At 34.9% G+C, this 18,649-nt stretch overlaps 1 protein-coding gene across 1 annotated transcript in view; it reads left to right on the forward strand.

Annotated features, from left to right (window-relative positions):
* LOC106466986 (transmembrane protein 50A-like) overlaps positions 1-18,649 on the forward strand; it is a 31,344-nt gene that overhangs the window by 3,921 nt on the left and 8,774 nt on the right. Inside the window, exons 2-4 of the mRNA XM_013927298.2 lie at positions 9,117-9,229; positions 11,650-11,717; positions 12,772-12,864. Coding sequence (XP_013782752.1) covers positions 9,117-9,229; positions 11,650-11,717; positions 12,772-12,864 — 274 coding nt within the window. The remainder of the gene's footprint in view (positions 1-9,116; positions 9,230-11,649; positions 11,718-12,771; positions 12,865-18,649) is intronic.

The raw sequence follows: 18,649 nt of genomic DNA on the forward strand, positions 1-18,649 counted from the left end.
TAACATTTAAATAGTATCAAGATCAGAGACCATAAGTCAGTACTAGAGTTAACATTTAAATAGTATCAAGATCAGAGACCATAAGTCAGTACTAGAGTTAACATTTAAACAGCGTCAAGATCAGAGACCATAAGTTAGTACTAGAGTTAACATTTAAATAGTGTCAAGATCAGAGACCATAAGTCAGTACTAGAGTTAACATTTAAATAGTATCAAGATCAGAGACCATCAAGTGTCTCCAGCCAATATGGTTGAGATTTATATTTTAACATAAAGTTTAAGAATGATGAGGGACCTGTTGTTTCATCTATGCTGCCCTCTTCACGAAACAAAATGTAAAATAAACTCAAACTAAATATTTATAAAGCCTTTCCTCACATTCCAGAAAATATACTTCATTTACTACACCTGAAGCTAACCCATTCCAAATACTAACTATTTTGTTCACAAAATATAGCTGTTTTAGTTGAAGATGACTCTTACCTTGCCAAAATTTATACTTGTGTACCTTTGTTCTAATATTTTCACCATTAACTATGAAAAAAGATGATGCATCAGTATTATCAATTCCTTTAATCTTAAACACCTCAATCACATCCCTTTAACTTCGTTTATCAGAGAAAACAATTTCTATCCCAGAATAATCCTAGTTAGAGCTAGGTGATCAATTGATATATTAAATTACCTAGAGCAGTGATTACTGTCACATAAATTGATAGCTTAATTGAAATTATGATTAAACTGAGTTTCATGAAAATAACTAATTGAAATTAGTGTTTCCAAATATTTCTATTTTTGATTATTCAAACAGTTGATTAATTGAACTTACGATTATATAGATTGTCACAAAAATAATAACTAAACAAAATTAGGCTTTTCAGTTTTTCTAACTATCCAAGTAATTGAAATATTGCCATTACATTTGTTTGTTTTTAAACACAAATCTACACGTGGGCTATCTGCCTACTACTGCTATCAAAACTCAATTTTAGTGTTATAAGTTTTTTTTCACTTCAAGTTTATTCAGCTTTGGGCCAGCATAGCTTGTTGAATCGAGGGCCTGTGTTATGGCAAAGCTATCTCCTATTGTCACTAAATTTGAACTGCTGACTAGAAGAAATGCAAGTGGCTAGCTGGCAGCACACACTACCAATGGTTTGGTTATTTAAGTATAAAATAAGTGTAAAGTTACTGTTTTTTGAAATTGTGTTATGTTTTTAATTTATAATTGTGTAACTGTATTTAATATTGTATAAGCAGGCATGAATCTATTTTTAAAAATCAGTTAGGCATCCTTACACTACTATTGTATGAACCAGAAACATTAGATGTAAGTGCTTTCATTTGATTGTGCTATTAAAATTGATTGTTTCAAAGCTAATACAACAATATGAACAACTATAAAACATTGCCATAGTAAATTTTCCTGCCCTCGCATTTTTCAGACACTCTAACAGTGTTTCTAGACATTAGAGATTTGTTGTTATCAAAGTTCCTATTAATAGTTTCGTTTTGAGTTTACTTACTGAATGAGTATTATTTTATTACAAGTTATAGCCTTTACAGTTCTAAAACAAATCTTCCTTACTGTAAAAGTTGTAATAGAATAAAAGTTCCTGTTGTTTAGAATGCCTGCAGTTCGTATGACATATACTTGTTACAGTGTCAATTTTTCATTGTTTAAAAGTTAGGATGCTTGTGAGAAAGATGTTTTTCATATTGATGATGTACATATAAGTGAAAAATGCAAATGGTATGACTGTATGAATAACACCTTTATATATATATTTTAAATCAAGCATCCTGTTTAAAAACCATTGTGGTATTTTTTTTATAAATATGATTATAAATAATTATAGCTATTAAATTTCAGTTAAAAAAAATGAAAGTTTGTTTTATCTGTTTTTATTTTCATATCAGTCACATTACTTTGAAATTGCTAGGTTATAACCCAACTAGGTTATTATTGTGGAAGTCTTGTTTCATGTAAAAAATATTGAAATTGGTTACAGTTTACAGAGCTAACTTTTAGAAAGTTAACTGGTATCATAACATCATTGTAAAAATGAAGCATTACTGTGGCTAGCATGGAAAAGTTAAACACTCTTGTTATTTATTATAATACAATAATACTATATTATCTGAATAAACTTTCTGTTTTATTCTTATTCATTCCATAATGGTTTTCAAACATTGTAAGATAAAGTTTTTAAGTGTCAAAGTTTTATTTTACAAAATATGCTGATGTTATTCTAAATTTTGTGTTGTTTGACTTTAAATATTTCCACTTGAAGAATATTCAAAAATACTAGGATTTGATGTTGGCTAAATATACATTTACCTAATAAGTAAAATGAATTATGGTTATTCTTTACCTTGGTTGCTTACCAAAACCTGGAACTTCCTAAAACAACATTAAGTAATAACTGTTAATTCCGATATGGTACATTACCTCTGCTTTCATATATAGCAATTCTCATTCAGTGTTGTCCTCTGTACGAAAAAATTTTTTTTGTATGCCACAAGCCTTGAATTTTCACGTACCCCATGATCATTGTGGTTCAAATGCGTCTCACATGTAAATTATCATGTGACAACCTTCCACCAATAGTAGTGTGACACACCCTCCTGACACAAGTTACTCTGTACATTTCATTCTACCAAACTATCACTTCTCGTTAGGTAGTTCTCTAGTACAGATATTTTTTAATTGTGCTCTCTTCAAGCATTTTTTTCTTTAATATTTCATATGAAGTGGAATTATTTTTTATTACAGTTTATTTCTGTAGTTTTGTGTGATAACTTACTTTTGTTGTTCTTTTTTTTTTCTCTACATCTTCATCATTACATGAGGAATTCCAAAGTTCATGTTACCACTTAGGAGGTTCTACTACCTACTTCCAGCATAATTAAACAGGCTTCAAGTCAGGGGAACTTGACAGAGGAATTTTTGGCTTTCATTCTTTGAGAGATTGATTGTCATATGAGTCGATTTTCTTCTCCCAATATTGCTAGACTTCCTCCTGAATCTATCGAATCTGTTCATGATGATGAAGATTTTGACAACCTTTTTCCTCTACCTGACTATAACGTGCCTTCCCAAGACTTTTCTGCAGTATCTGCTAGGCCTAACTTAGCCTTTTTAGACATTGAGTTCTCAGGTATGTTCCATTTTATCCATTTCCCCAATTTCTTATAATCCTGTTCCTTTCTCTTTACATGACACCCCTTCCTCACAATATTTTTGTTTTCCCTCCTTCTCCTGACATCATGGTTCATGCTGAGCATTTTGTTTCTCACTTGCAAGATGGTGCTAGCATGTCTCGTCCTCCACAGGCCTCGGATCATTTTGCCTTGGCTTACCATCAGGCAGATTACCCTTTTCTTGATTCTCAGCAGCTAGAATCACTTTTGCCTGTATGGGGGCTGACCCTAACAACCCTATCTGTTTATCCCATGCCCAGTTTTCCTGCCTCTGTCTTATCTTTATGACTCTTCTATGGTACTTGTCCACCATACACCTCCTTTCTGAGGTACTCCACCGATCTCTTGAGGGATTTTGGGGTATAATTCTCCCTCATTATCTCCACATTGGTGTATTTATCCTCTTCGTCTCTCTCCCTTCATATGTGGTTTCTTTGCTGTTGGTATCTTTGTGTCCCAGGTTCATTTACCATTCACTTATCTTTGGGACTTGCGAGTGGCTCCTTTTCTCCGTCAGTCCATTTTTGTGGATATTCCTGGCTTTTGTTAGCTCATTCCAAACTGAAGTTGTTCACAACACAGTCATCCGCTTCTCACTGAAGCAGCTCAAGTAGGTTGGATTATCAAATTGGAGGTCTTCCCTTTACCTAACCAATATCTTATCCACTTGAGTGTTTTTTTTTTTCAACACTCACTGAAATCGGGCCCAACCTTCTCCTCTTCAACTCCATTTGATGTAACTCTTAGTTCTCCATGCCCTTGCTGCTCCCTCTGTTCCTGCTCACGAGGATGTCTAGTATTTGGGGAACGTGGGCTTCTATGAAAGCACTTGTCCCCTTGGATTAGGCACATATGCAGTCTCTTCAGTGGACTCTGCATGACCAGTGGGATCTTGCTTGGGATCCCTTGGATTCTCCCATTACCCATCCTCTTTCCCTCATTGACAATCTAGATTGATGGTTGAACAAGACCCACACATCATTAAGTGTACTGCTTCCTCACCTCTTTCTATTTTGCATCTCTTCGCAGACGTTTCCCTCCATGGTTGGTGGGCATGGGTTGATCAACAGGAGGCTTCCAGACAATGGTCTATGGCCAAGAGGTGTTACCATCTCAACATCTATGGAACTTCTGGCAGTACAACACGATTTGGACCACCTTCTTCCTCTTGTAAGGAATGACTTGTCATAATCAATTCCAATGATTCTCCATTGGTAGCTTATATCACTCACAAAGAGGGCACCCATTCTCCTTCTTTTTCAGGTCAAACGTTGGATTTCCTTTTTTGGGCCCGCATGCTTGGGATACGTCTCATTGTGTATCATATTCTGGGTGCTTTCAACCTTGTGGTTGATCGCCTTTCCAGACCAGAAAAAATTATCCCCAAAAGTGGTCCCTTGATCATTAGGTTTTCCAGTGGCTATGTTCCCAGTGGGATAGTCTTCAGTTGAATGCATTTGTCACTTTCCTTAATACCAAGTTACCTCTTTTTTGGTTCCACATCCACATGCCCTAGCTATCGATGCACTCAGCCAGGATTGGACCAAATGGTACCTTTATTTTTATTCTTTTATCCTACTTCTTCCCCAGGTGATTTCGATCATCCATGCCACTCTGTCTCAGGTCCTTCTGATTGCTCCTTACTGGCCAACACAGCCATGGTTTCCTTATCTACTTCAGCTCCAAACTGCCTCTCCCTTACCTCTTCCTCTCACTCACTCCCTTCTATGTCAACCTCGATCACCGGTAATTCAGTCTTCCCTTCCTACCCTCCATCTTCCCTTCTTGGCATATATCAGGTCCTTGGTGAGAAGATCTGGATTGTCTCGGCAGATCACTTTTTTTTAGCAGATTCCATTTGCCCTTCCTCAGTGGTAGTTTATCAATGTAAATGAAACATCTTTCGTTGTTGGTCTTTGAGTCAGGGTGTTTTCCCCTACTCAACCACTGTTTCTTTTATTATGGATTTTCTCACTTGGTTGTTTAACCACAGGACTTTTATCTCGTCCATCACTGGTTACTGAGCAGACTTATTCCACACCTTCCATTTTTCCTGGTACCACTTAGTATTTCCCTCCCCTCTCCATTTTGTTGTGCTCCTTCCGGATTCTTAGACCTCCTCGTCAGGTGGTTCCTCTGGATTGGGATGTCAATGTTGTTCTTCACTGCTTACTTTACCTCTGCTTGAACCTTTCTATACCATTATACCTATGTTCTGCTTCATCTGGATAGATCTCTCCTCCCCAAAACTTTGGCAGCTCATGAGGGAAATTCTTCCTTCTCGGCAATTTCACTTCTTTCTTCTTCAACCTTTATTCCTGGTCTGATCAAGATAGATTTCTATATACCATATGTGTGCTTCCCATTCCCACCTTTTCATCTCCTGGCAACATTCCTATGATTGTGACCTGACTTCTTCCACCATTGCCAATTGGATCCGGCTTTTGATTTGATTGACTTATTCATCCTTGTCTCTTTCTTCCAGAACTCTGTTCCAGAAGTTGTCGCATCATATCAGGCACCTTACCTTTTCACTGGTGTCTCATCTCTGTTGCCTGTTGGAGGAAATTCTTCAGTCTGGCATGTAGACTATGAAACATTTGTGGTATTTTGAGGCATTTTACAATATTCTAAATGCTTCAAGAATTGAGAAAAATATACATCTCACAAAACTCCATGTGTGACACACATATATACAATAAGAAGAAATACTGTGCACACTTAGTGAACAACAAAGAGAAGTTATATAATGACACTTGACCAAGAAAAGTATGTATACTTAAAAGTATAAACCAAAGATGCATTATTGTTGGTATTGAGAAATAAATGTTTATATTATCCTTGTTGGGATACTGTCTCCCACCTGTTGCTATCCTTCAAACGTCTGATATGGCATCTTCCCTCCACTCACAAGAGTAGCTTTTCCCATTTTTTGTTGCCCTCTATATGCGAACTACATCCCTCTGTTGGAATCTAAAGTTCCAACATGTCTCTCATGCAAATTATCATGTGCCAACTCTCCACCATTAGGAGAGCACTACTATCATGTGACTCCCTCTATGCGCCACTACCAAGCTATTACTTCTCGTTTGTCAGTGCTCGAGTACTGAATCTTTCTTTAGACCACTGATTACCCTAGAATGTTCGATGGTGTGTCATATTCTGGGTGCATTCATTCTGGTGGTGGATCATCTTTCCCAACCGGATCAGGTGTATACCATGATGTGGTGCCTACAACCTGCTATTTTTTGGTGGTGCTGTCATTGTTTGGGTACTCCCCATACTGATGCCTTTGCCACTGCCCTGAATCACAAATAACCACAGATTTGGTCCCCAGTTCCCAATCCTAGGGCTTTGGTAGCAGACACCTTCAGCCAGGATTGGTCCCACCTGTTTCTTTCTGTTTTTCCTCATATCTGATTACTTCATTGGGTAGTCTCTCTCATCCATGCACAGTTCTTCTGATAGCTCCTTACTGGCCCACTTAACCTTGGTTCCCTCAGTTGCTTAGGCTTTAGGTGATCCTTCCTGTCTCTCTTCCAGAATTGTATATCGGGTTCTCGTATGTATGATTATTTGTGGATTTGCACACGTGACCATTTTGTACATTGGTTTTACACAGTATATATTTGTGTTCTACTGAACTTGAGGTGAAGACGGTGTGGATCCTGTTCCTACCACAGGCCAGAGGTTATATTACCAATACTGGTTGGTTTTGGATTGGAGTTGACCTGTCACATACAGTCCATTGCACCCTAGCCACTCTACACCTTGGAGCACATCCACTTTCACTCTCCCCCACATTACTGTCTGTAGATGTTTCTTGTACGGTCTTTCATTGACGGGATTGAGATTATGATATACTATGGTTCAGTTTCCAATCCAACTGTTTTTCTCTCCCTTTTTGTTTGTGCTCCTCCTTTTTTCCACCTGTGTATGTGACACCGCTTTACACACTGAGTGCAGAGTATACCTGGTACAGAAGTGGTACACTCCCCCAAGTATGATCCTTTAGTACAGGGATCACAATTCTGGGTTGTTCTTCGGGTACTTTTGAAGGATGCGTATTTCTATCCCTTGCATCAGTCCTTCCACCTATTCAATGTGGAAGTCTACCTATATATGTGAGTGGAGGTAATGTACTGTATCGGAAGTTATAATTTTCCTATACTGAAAATGTATTTCTTATAGGTACTAACCTCCCCTCACCCTTCTTCCCCGCTCAAAACTGGTGCTTCTTTTTTTTGCATAGACTACATGTGATAGTTCTGTAGAATCGAATAGAGGGAATCACATGTGTTAGGAGGGTGTGTATTAAAAGAGTTGGTGGTGATGATCTGAATATAACACCAGTGTATGTACTGTAGTATACAGTAATGTAGAACTGTAAAAAATATATCATTTATGTAGATGTTTGAATTATTCATTTGTAGTATGATTATAGATAGTTCTTTGTAGAAGTTTTAGTTTCGTAATTAATTTTTAGTATTTTATTACATGTTGTAAGGTGATGTCAGTTAGAGGTCTAATGTATAGTGTTTTGGCTAGACAAGTTTTTTGTTTGAATAAAAGCCATTCAGTTGCTGAATAGTTGGTATATTTATTTACACACTTCCATTAGATTCACAGTACAATTGAACTTATGAGATATATATAAGGAAATATAAACTAAAATATCAAATTTTTGAAAAAGTAAATTATATATATTAAGTTGGATGTAATAACTGTTTTAACAAAGGGTCATGAGTAATTTCAGGTAAATACTCATATTGTAGTTGGTCCTGTCTCGTGTCTACAACTGCCAATAATATGTTTCTGCAGAGGTAAAAAATGTTGTAAATAGTCTAATCTTGTATGGACATCTCCAGTGCTTCTTTAAATCTCAAGTTGTAGTATGCCCTGCAATATAATGTACAAGTTGTAATATGTCAGCAAGTATTGTCAATAAATAAACCAGGCACAGACCTGTCATTAGCACTTCACATATTGGTCTCAGTAGTGTGAGGATTGATACAGTAATAATCTCTGTGCTCACTGATTAACATGGGTGTTATAAAATTCCAGAGATTACTTTATGATGCCAAGTTGTAAGCAGCTTCTACCCAATATGCAAGCATGTTCAAGACACTACAACTAGTTTCAACAGATTTTGTAGTTCAAGAAACTACGACCAGTTTCAACAGATTTTGTAGTTCAAGAAACTACGACCAGTTTCAACAGATTTTGTAGTCTACTGAATCAGATATGAAGGTGAAAGTTTGTTCTGAAACTTGGGGGGTGTTTTTTTTACCAAACAAAAACCATCGTGCTGATGAGTTACACTATGCAATTATTGAAATGACTACTGAATAACCAATTACATTCAGTTGTTATTGAAGAGAAGTTTTGTATGAATTGTCCAAGATACATATGAAAAGTTTAAGACTACAACTGCTGGTCAGATCTTGAATTTCAGTACCATTTATCTTAACGTCAAACATCCGGATGTGTTCTACAATAAATAACGGTTTCTTTAGTTTCACAGAACATATGGATTTCCAACATGCTGCTATTAATGTCAAGCATTTTATTGAAAGTCATAGCAGTGATGCAATAGGAATAATGTTTGAAGGTGTAATGAATATATGGTAAATCAAAAATAAATATGTTTACCTTATAATAAGAGATAATGGAGTAAATATTGTGTAAGTTTCTAAATTGATGATGGATTGTTAAGTAATTCATGTTCCCCCTAAATTACAACATCTATTATGAATACTGTTGACTCCAGTGAGCTGTAGTTTATCTCATAAAAGTCAGTAGTAGAATGTTCATATTTCAGTTCTCACCTCTAGCATGTCCAGAATTATCTAAATATGTCTCAATAAAAAACTTGTATCAGTATTTAATTAAAATTATTTTTTTTAATTTAGTTTTTTACAGGCTGGTGGTTTATCTTGGATGTTGCGGCTAGATACCCTAGCATGAATGACTTCCATCATGCATATCATGTTTGTGGAGTGATGGGTACTTTATCACTTTTTATGTAAGCACATTAACTTTCTTTATTTCAAATTAACTTGTATATCGCTAGTCTTTTTATCATTCAAACAAATATTATTGACTAAAATAGCAGAAAATTGTGATACATTGAAAAATAATTTCTTTAACATTGAATACTCAGTAGTAAAGCTTGTTTTCTCTTCATATTCTTGGACAATTTTTGAGTATTTCTAGCCGTATTGATGTTGAGGTACCATAGAATGACTTGGATCAGTTGGTTGGTTGTACATATTTGGCAAATACCTTTAATTTTATAGTGAGTGCATGGTAATGCATTTGGGTTAACATAAGTTGGATTATGTTTAATGTAACCCACTCAGTAGTGTGACTGAAGAAAAAATATTTTGGCATAGTGATGAATAAGTCACTCAAGCCATCAAGGAAGTTCTGTGTTGCTGGTAACAAAGCTAATACAATTCATTGACAGATCAATTACATCTTGAAAGAGGTGAATATCCATCGGTACAAATTATTACTTATAGGCGAGTGGCAGCACCAGGTGTTGAATTGAATTTAATGCATCTTGCATTATTATTAAACGTCCATCAAGATCATGTATGTTATGGTGGCCAAAAGTTGAAAGGTTACCAAACAGATGACTTGAAGTACCCATAGACAATAAAAAGGGTTTTAACATAGTCATTTTTAGGCTATTATTCAGTTTGAAAGCAAAGTAACTCTCTTGAGCTAAAATTAAACATTTCTCTGCAAACTGAATACATTTTTCATGAGTTTTGGTTTACCATTACAAGCTATATGCTTTGAAAATAACATGACAACCAAATATGTAGTAATAGTAATTTGTAGTAATTGGACAGTATCAAATAATATCTGTTATCTAATATCATTAAAGTTGTAGCTAGTGTATCTTTTGTTTTCTAATATAATGATTCAGTTGTTTACAATAACTAATTATACATCATAGCAATTAAGTGAAATGCCTAGAAAAATAGTTAATATTAAAATAAGAAAAACAGTGGTCTTTTCAATAATTTTGGTTTTAAAACAGTTTATAATTATTCTACATGTTTGATTAGGAAAATGCATGTTTACAAAACGTTAACATATCAACAAGACCATGGCAGAATCTCTATTGTTCTAAATAAATATGCAATACAACAGATAGTTTTCAAGTTTAACCTCAAAACCATACTTTTGAGTGGAAGAAAACTACATTTTCTTGCAATTACAAGTCAGGACAATTTAAAAATATGAAAACAAAATTTACATGTTATATGTTAAAGATTATTAAACATTTCATCAAAACTATTAATAATGATATGTAGTTATAACAGAATGCACTGTCTTTTGAAATGCATTAATTATTAATACTTTTTCATACATATAGTCATAATAGTAGAAACTAGAAGGTAATATAACCAATAATTGTGTATGATTATCTTGAATCAACTATTGCTTTCTACTATAACATTTTCCTTAGACATAACATAAGAGAACTTTCTTTAGTCTTCCATGTCTCAGTCATCCTAAATCACATATGAAATCATGTTGTATCTGTCATAGAAAGAAAAATGGTTGCTAGGCAAATTATCTGTAATTTTCATCTTTTTTGTGATAAGTATTTGATTCAACTTCTTGTAAAAATATTTGTTCCCTTAAACATAATGATAGTGATATAGTTTGTCCCCATTGAATTAATTATATGTGTAATAAGCTCTAATATGAGTTATAGCAATATGATGGTTTCTCTGACTTGATACTTCTCTATTAGTACTTATTTGGAATATTGTGTACAGTATTTACTTCCTTATCTAAGAAAGCAGTATAACTTTGGAAAGGGTTCAAAGGAGGGCTACAAGGATGACTCCAGGGATAGAAGGGTTATCTTATGGAGATATGTTAAGATCTCTTAACTTATTTTCTTTCGAGAAAAGAAGAGTTAATCTCATTGAAGTTTACAAGATAGAGGATTGGTAGGATTAAGACCTCTGATTTATTTCTGCTATTTTGTGAGTTTAGTAGGATAAGGGAACACAAGCTTAAGATTTGGAAAGATAGACTAGACTCCATTTAAGACTGATTTAACTTTCTAACAGGGTTGGTTGGTTTATGGAATGAGTTGCTGTCAGAAGTAGTGTAGGCTGGCACTTTACAAGAGTTTAAAAAGGAGAATGTGTAATTTCCTGAAAAAATGAAGAGTGGGTTTAAGTTCTTACTTTTTCCATATAAGGAGAGTTTTGAACAACCATGTGGTCCCTTGTTTAGGTTTTTTGTTATTTGAAAGATCTCTGTATTTCGTAAAAGTTATAATAGCTTGAAAATATGCTCAAATATGTTTTTTACATCTGAACATATTTTATAAAACTATAATTTAAGGTTACTTTATCAGTATTTTAACCATCTCTATATCTACAAAGCTGTATTCATTTTATTATTGTATAGGATTAATGCTGTTTCAAATGGCCAAATCAGGGGTGAATCCTATACCACAGGTTGTATGGGTCAGAGAGGTAAAGTATTATGCACATTTTAGTCATTTCTTAAAACTTGATTATTTGTGTAATGTATATCATATTAATTTTTATTGTAGCTTTGTAAAAAATTACATATAATGTTATGAAAATAGAATTTGCTTTTGTAGAAAATAGTATGTAAATATATTTTGTTCGCTTATCATTAAGCTTTATGTGGACATAACGTTTGTTCAGCAAGTTCAATGCCAAAATGAGTAATTTCCCGACACCTTTTTTCTTTTATTCTCTCAACAGATTTTAATTAAACTATACAGGTCACTTCCCTTCGTGATGGAGAAGAACTATATTGATTTTGGGGTTAAATGGTCAGTTATCATTTAAAAAATACATAACTTTGATATCTGTGAAAAAACAACATAACCACAAAATATGCACACACAAATACAACAAACCAAAACTAAAAACCATCGGTTGACAGGATCAGCCATTCTGAAGATGACTGTTTTATATTATTTTATACTACTTCAATTTGTAGTTGATCTGCTTACCATGGAACTAAAATGTTGCAGTTATTTTGTGACATGAATGACTGGTGTTGTAAACTACTGAGCTCTAAATGTCTAGGATTCTGTATTAATAACTATATTTTTTTTATTTTATCTTAATCTTTATGAATTTTTTTACAAACAATTGTTTTTCTTTGACATCTTATAAATTTGACAATTCACAGGATACTATTTCATTTTCAAAAAAGTTTAAAATTCTTAGAAAGTTTCTTACAGATTTGTTTAGTTTACAGTGTGTAAGAACAAATAAAAAATAATAATCAAGGAATTTTTCAAACTTTAATTTAAAATTGAACTTGCATTAAGTGATTTAAAGTAAACACTTCAAAAGGAACTGTCAAAATTTAGAAATAACATTAAATTTCTTTAGTCCCTAGAGAAATTATTTTTTTCTCAGTTCTAGAACAAATGTACTAATATATCTCGGCTCCTTTTGTATTATGAGAATATAGAATTACATCTTACAAAAAATCTAAGATGTGTTATTACTGTTCATTTTGTCCTTTTTTTTTCTTTGTGTTTAGGTGCAAGAGCCTGGCTATTTATAGGATTTGTTTTGGGATTTGGATCATTGATTGCATCTAGCTGGATTCTCTTTGGTGCTTATGTTATACCAAGTATGGCATTTTCTATTTCAAGCCATTAAATAAAGATAATAACACCATAGATAATGATAAAACCTATATCTTGTTTTACAGATAACAGTTATTTTTATAATAAGGTATTATGGTTTATCTGTTATTAAACATAAAGCTGCACAGTGAGCTATCTGTCCCAACTTTTTAGTGTTATTAGCCTACAAACTTAACACTAGAACAATGACAGAGTGATGGATGATTGTGGACTAATGTACATTAATATCAAAAATATTCTTCAGTGTAGATAGCTCTGTCACTTTGGTTATTATAAAGTTCTTGTTAAGCATTACATTGTAATTCCAAAACATACATATCTCCTCTCACACAACACCTGTTACTTGACTGCTAGGGTTTCTTCCTTTGCCCATCTAACATTGGGCTGATTTTTACTTGCTTGCTCCAGTCTTTTATTCCCCACTTAATTGCCCTTGTCAATATCTGTCTCCTAACACTCTCCACCTACGTCAATACACCTTCTATCTTGGTACTGTATTTAAGCACCTTCTTCCAATAATATTATCACTTTTTTTCTCGATAAAGCATTCACTAAGAGATTTCTCTGTTGTATGACTGTTGGAGATACTTTGCGTGTTCTTCGTGTTACCTATTTTGATTTTTGTAATGCAAAAACAAAAAAGTTTGTTTGGCAAGCCAACATACGGCATGAAATCCTAGGGAGGGTTAGTATTAATCAGTTACATGAAGGGGCAGCTATGCCTTGTCTACCATGTTTGACAGAGACACAGGCTTTAGCTTACCACTGCCAGGTAGAAGTGTATCTAGACTCTCAGAGACTAGACCCCTGCTCCTGAAAATGTAGTGTTTCCTCCTTCCGCAGATCCTCAGATTTCAGAACTTTGTTCCACAGCTATTAGAGAGTCATTCCAGTTCTTCCAAAGTTTTATTCCCATCTGTTTGTTGTGCCCATGAAGACGAGAGATTGGTCTCTGGTCATTGTTTTTTCTCGTGTAAATCAGTTCTTAGATCCTGCAAAATTCATGATGGCATCATTCCTCACTTTGCATTGGAAGTTTTTGCCAGGACTGTAGATGACCAAGTTCGGTGTCGCTGACACATATCTGCACATTCCGATAGCAGAGTCGTTTCACCACTATCTGCATTGTTTGCACAGGGGTCAGGTGCTGCAGTTCAGGGTTCTACCCTTTGGACTAGTATTGGCACCATGTGTGTTCTGCTGCATTGTACAAACCTTTTCTCATCACCTCCATTCCCTGGGCCTGTGCACACACCATTATATAGAAGACCTGTTACTGCTGGCACCATCTCGTCAGTTGACATAACACCCAGATTCTGCTTTCCAAAGCAACCACAGCAGGATTTCTTATCAGAACCAAGATATCTCTTCTCACTCCAACTCAATACATTGTCCATCTGGGTGTTTTTCTCAACACACATCTCAGTCCGGCTCCATGCTGTGGACCAAGTAGTCCAACTCTTACTCACAGATGGTTCTTTCTCTTTTGGGGGTGTGGGATCATTCGATTTCCTCATTCCTTTGGGATGAGCGCACATGAGATCCCTTCAGTAGTCTTTATGTGACAATGGATCATGAACAGTGTTCCTCTAGATTCCAAGGTCTCCTTATTCAGAATCAAAATCTTCAATCTCGAGTGATGGTTAGATAAACACAATACTACAATCAGTGTTCCTCTGCCTCCATCTCATCCAGAGATCAATATTTTTCCTGATTATGCAAACAAAATAACAAGTCATTGAGTATATTTGTAGAATATTACTGATGTACTTCCTGTTATTGATAATAATAGAAACATTCGAAGTAAGCAAATATTATTAAAATAAAATGTAATTTAACTGTTACGTTACATAGCATTTAACCCTCTTGTTATGGGCTTGGTCGATTCGGCTTAAAACTTGACCTTTAGAAGTTCTATACTATAACTTGTAATATGATTTGGGTATCTTTACGAAATTTTACAAGCTTTCAGTAATCATTAACAGTCATTTGTAGACAAAAAATAATAATTCTTAATGAAGTATTTTGACTAAAAATGTCCCAGCTAATAAATGGAGTCAAAGTGTTTATTGCTCCAAGTACAAAGTGATTTTCTTGTTAATGATTAAAAAAGTTTTCTTCATCTGAAAATTCTCAAATTTCATTTGCATAATCTCTAAAACCTCCTAAATATATTTCAAACGTTTTAAGTAAAACTTTATATTTTATTTGTTATTTTCTCTACCCTAATTCTATATGAGGTTGTTCAATTTCACAGACCTCATAACCACCATTAAAAATACAAAATAAATCTAAATTACCCTTTTTTTTCTTTCTAGAATGGCTTCAGATTGTAACATGAAACTATGTTTGTTTATCATAAATAGCTTTAAACTTGTAACAGTATACATCTGTTTCTACTTACATTTTATTGTTTTATTGACATTTGAACCATCTCTAACTGATATTCCACCACACAAGTTGAAAATCACTTGGCAAACGTGCAGCTCATGTTACCTTATCAAGTTATGTAAGACACAGGATACTCGTGAGTTGCTCGCAAGCGTACCTTGTGAAATTGATTATTATTATTATTTCTTTTACCTAATCTAACCTAAAAAAGTTTTTCATTTTTACATTTTAGTTACTTTAATAATAAATAAGTAATACACACACAAAAAAAAAACAAAAACAAGAAATGTAGTACTTACCAGGGTCTTCTTTTTCTTTTGCTGTCAGCTGTCAAGGACACTTACCCTATTTTTTAAACTAATGATACTACTGCACTTAAAATTTTTTTATTTAATTACATAATGCATAAAAGAACACAGAATAATAAAAGGCAAAAATAAGACAATGTCCTGTAACTATCACAATTTTTCTGGCTCTCTAACTCTGCAATAAGAGCCGTTAAAAATTCACCTAAGCTCATTGATGGGAATATAGTTTGAACTGGAAGCAAAATCCACAATTCTCTGTACAGAAAACAACATAATATAATACCTCATTTGATAGATTAGAACTCTGGTTTTGTATTGTGTAAAGAATAGAATATTAAATTTCAGAGAGAACAATGGCAATTTTTGAAAGTGAGGATGTGATGGGTGGGCTTCGCAAGAGGGGTCTGATTTTCTATTTTACGCCTTTGTAACTAAATAAGATTGAAGGCTGTAAACATTATGCTTTGTCTGAGTAATGACAACATTATAATGAGTAATTTAAATTTAATTTTGTATTTCTCAGAGGGGTGATGAATAAATTAGAGAAGAGGGGATACCTAGAGAGCAAATATCACAATTCTCATTCAGTGGGAAATTGAGGATTTTTTTATATATTGCCTTATGAAATTAAGAACTTAAAACTTATATAATATTGAAATTTGGATTATTAGCTATGTTTATATGCCAAATTTATTTGTATATTATGATAAGAAAGTAGCTTAATTAAATTTTGATTGTAACTCAGTGAAACCTCGTGACATGCAGAGAAAAGATGCCCTTAGCAAGAGGGTTAAAAGATCATTGGATATTCTGAAATGATACCTTACCTCTGTAGTTACTGCTTGCACATCTGCCTTTGAGATTTTGCACATGCCACGAGCCTTGAATTACCTCACACCTAAGACATGTTTTAACCTGAACTGCAATAGTGCATGATGTAATTATCATACAACAGTAGCCCTTCACAAATAGGTATGGTACACATTCTCCACGTGCAGTAGGTTCTCATAAGCAGTTACAATCAAAATTAACTTCATTCTTTTCCTCAGCACTGTCTTAAACAGCCATGTTTATCAAAGTTTAAACTTTGTTCAGTTTAGTGAGATTTGTGCTGCCTTTATTCCAACTATTCATTAACTGTGGAGACTATCACTGCTATTGTTCAGTGTATTGTAGGTTCATTAATACCTTCATTGCCTCATCCCCTTATATATATATTTAAATTGTATTCCCATCTTTCTGAATATGACCATGAAGATGACGACTTTCATCAGCTCTTTCCACTAAGGTACTCTTTTTACTTGTAGAGGACAATGTTCCTCCTTCAAATCTCTTGTGAATTTGATTTTTCAGGTTTGTTCTTTACTTTCTCTTTAATACATGACTCTCATGTTTAGGATTATTTGGTTTTCCTCTTCTTCAGACATGCATGTCAAGTTTGTTCAAATACCTCATCCTCCTCGACTCCAGGAATACTTTGCTATGGATTATGATCATCCGTTCTTGGATTCTCAATCCCTGGAGTTTCTTGTACCTGCTTGGGGAACTAACCACCTGTCTCAAATAACTCTCTGGTGCCCAGTTTTCCTGTGTTTGCCTTTTTCTTACCCATCTCCTTCATTATCTGTCCTGTCTTCATCTCCTCTCTGAAGCCCTACATGGTGATTCTGATCTACAATAAGTACTTTTCAGTATCTAAGCCAGTGTTTCATCTTTTACTCTGTCCCTGCTTACTTGGTGCTTCTACTATTTGTCTTCCCCATTCTTACCTCCATCTGGTTCCTTTTCTTTGCCCTGAAGTCTTTGAGGGTGTTCCTAATGCCTTGGAGACTCAAGCAGAGGCTGACAGACACCAGTCCTCCCTTTCCTACTTGGCTTCTCATCTCTCTCAACCTTGTGAATCTACACCTATTCCTTGACCCTGTGAACCCTCTACCTCTCTCTCTTCCCCATTTCTCATCCCTTTATTTTTTTCTTCTTTTCCCTCTTTCCTTTCAATTGGCTTGTGTATGTCATGTCACTGACTACCACCCTCTTTACATAGTCGGCTGAGACCCTATGGGGACTTGGCTGTTTCTGTTTGCAAAACTCTGGATTGCAGCTGAATGGTGGATCATTCAAGTTCTTACACATAGCCTTTCTCTTCACTTCTCATCTCTTCCTACTCTTTTGGATCCTCAGCATCTTCTGCATCCTGGATATCAAATCTTTTGGACAAAAGAGCCTTGGAGAAGGTCTTTTGCCCTTCTCCAGAGTTTTATTTTCATCTTTTTGTTGTCCCCGAAAAGACAGGGTACTAGCACTTAAACCACTGACTAGTGGTTCCTCAGTTCAAATTGGAAGTGTTTCTTCCTCTTCATTGGTTCTTTTTTCCTTAGATTATGGATGGCCAAGGCCAATGTCTTCTTTGATTTGTTCAATGCTCTCTGGCATTGCTTTCCCTTCTTATGTATTCAACTGAGTCATAGGAGCATTTGCTCACCATGTCAACAGTCTTGGACTTCATTTTCATTATTACATGGATGATTGGCTCCTCTTCACCTCTTCTCAGGAGCCCTCTTTCTTGGCCCCATCACTTCTTAAAGAAGCTGCTTGTCTGGGTCAACTGGTCAAACAGTCCAAGTCATTCCTCTCTATGGCCCAATACTTGGACGACCATGGAATCATCTTAACTTCTCAACTCAGTCGGCTCAGCCTACCCCAATTAATCTAAAAGACATAGAGTGTCTAGTTACTTCTATTCTTGTTTCTCCTATACTCCCTGCATGAAAGGTTCTATCTCTTTCAAAGACTCTCACTTCTCATGAACATCTTGTCCCCTCAGGCAGGGCTCATATAAGTTTATTTCAATGAACTTTCAGTGACCAATGGAATATTTTCTGCGATCCTCTATCCCCTCTTGTGATACTGCTGTCTTCTCTTCTCAAGGATCTGTCTTCATTGTTAGGTTGTGCCAACACTATGGTCAGTATTCCACTGCTCCCTATGCATCCAGATCTCCATCTCTTCACAGATGCATCTCTTACAGATTGTGGCATATCTCTGAATGACTCTACAGCTTTAAAGGTTT

Source organism: Limulus polyphemus, unplaced genomic scaffold (assembly GCF_000517525.1).
Source record: "Limulus polyphemus unplaced genomic scaffold, Limulus_polyphemus-2.1.2 Scaffold2449, whole genome shotgun sequence".
NCBI lineage: Eukaryota > Metazoa > Arthropoda > Merostomata > Xiphosura > Limulidae > Limulus > Limulus polyphemus.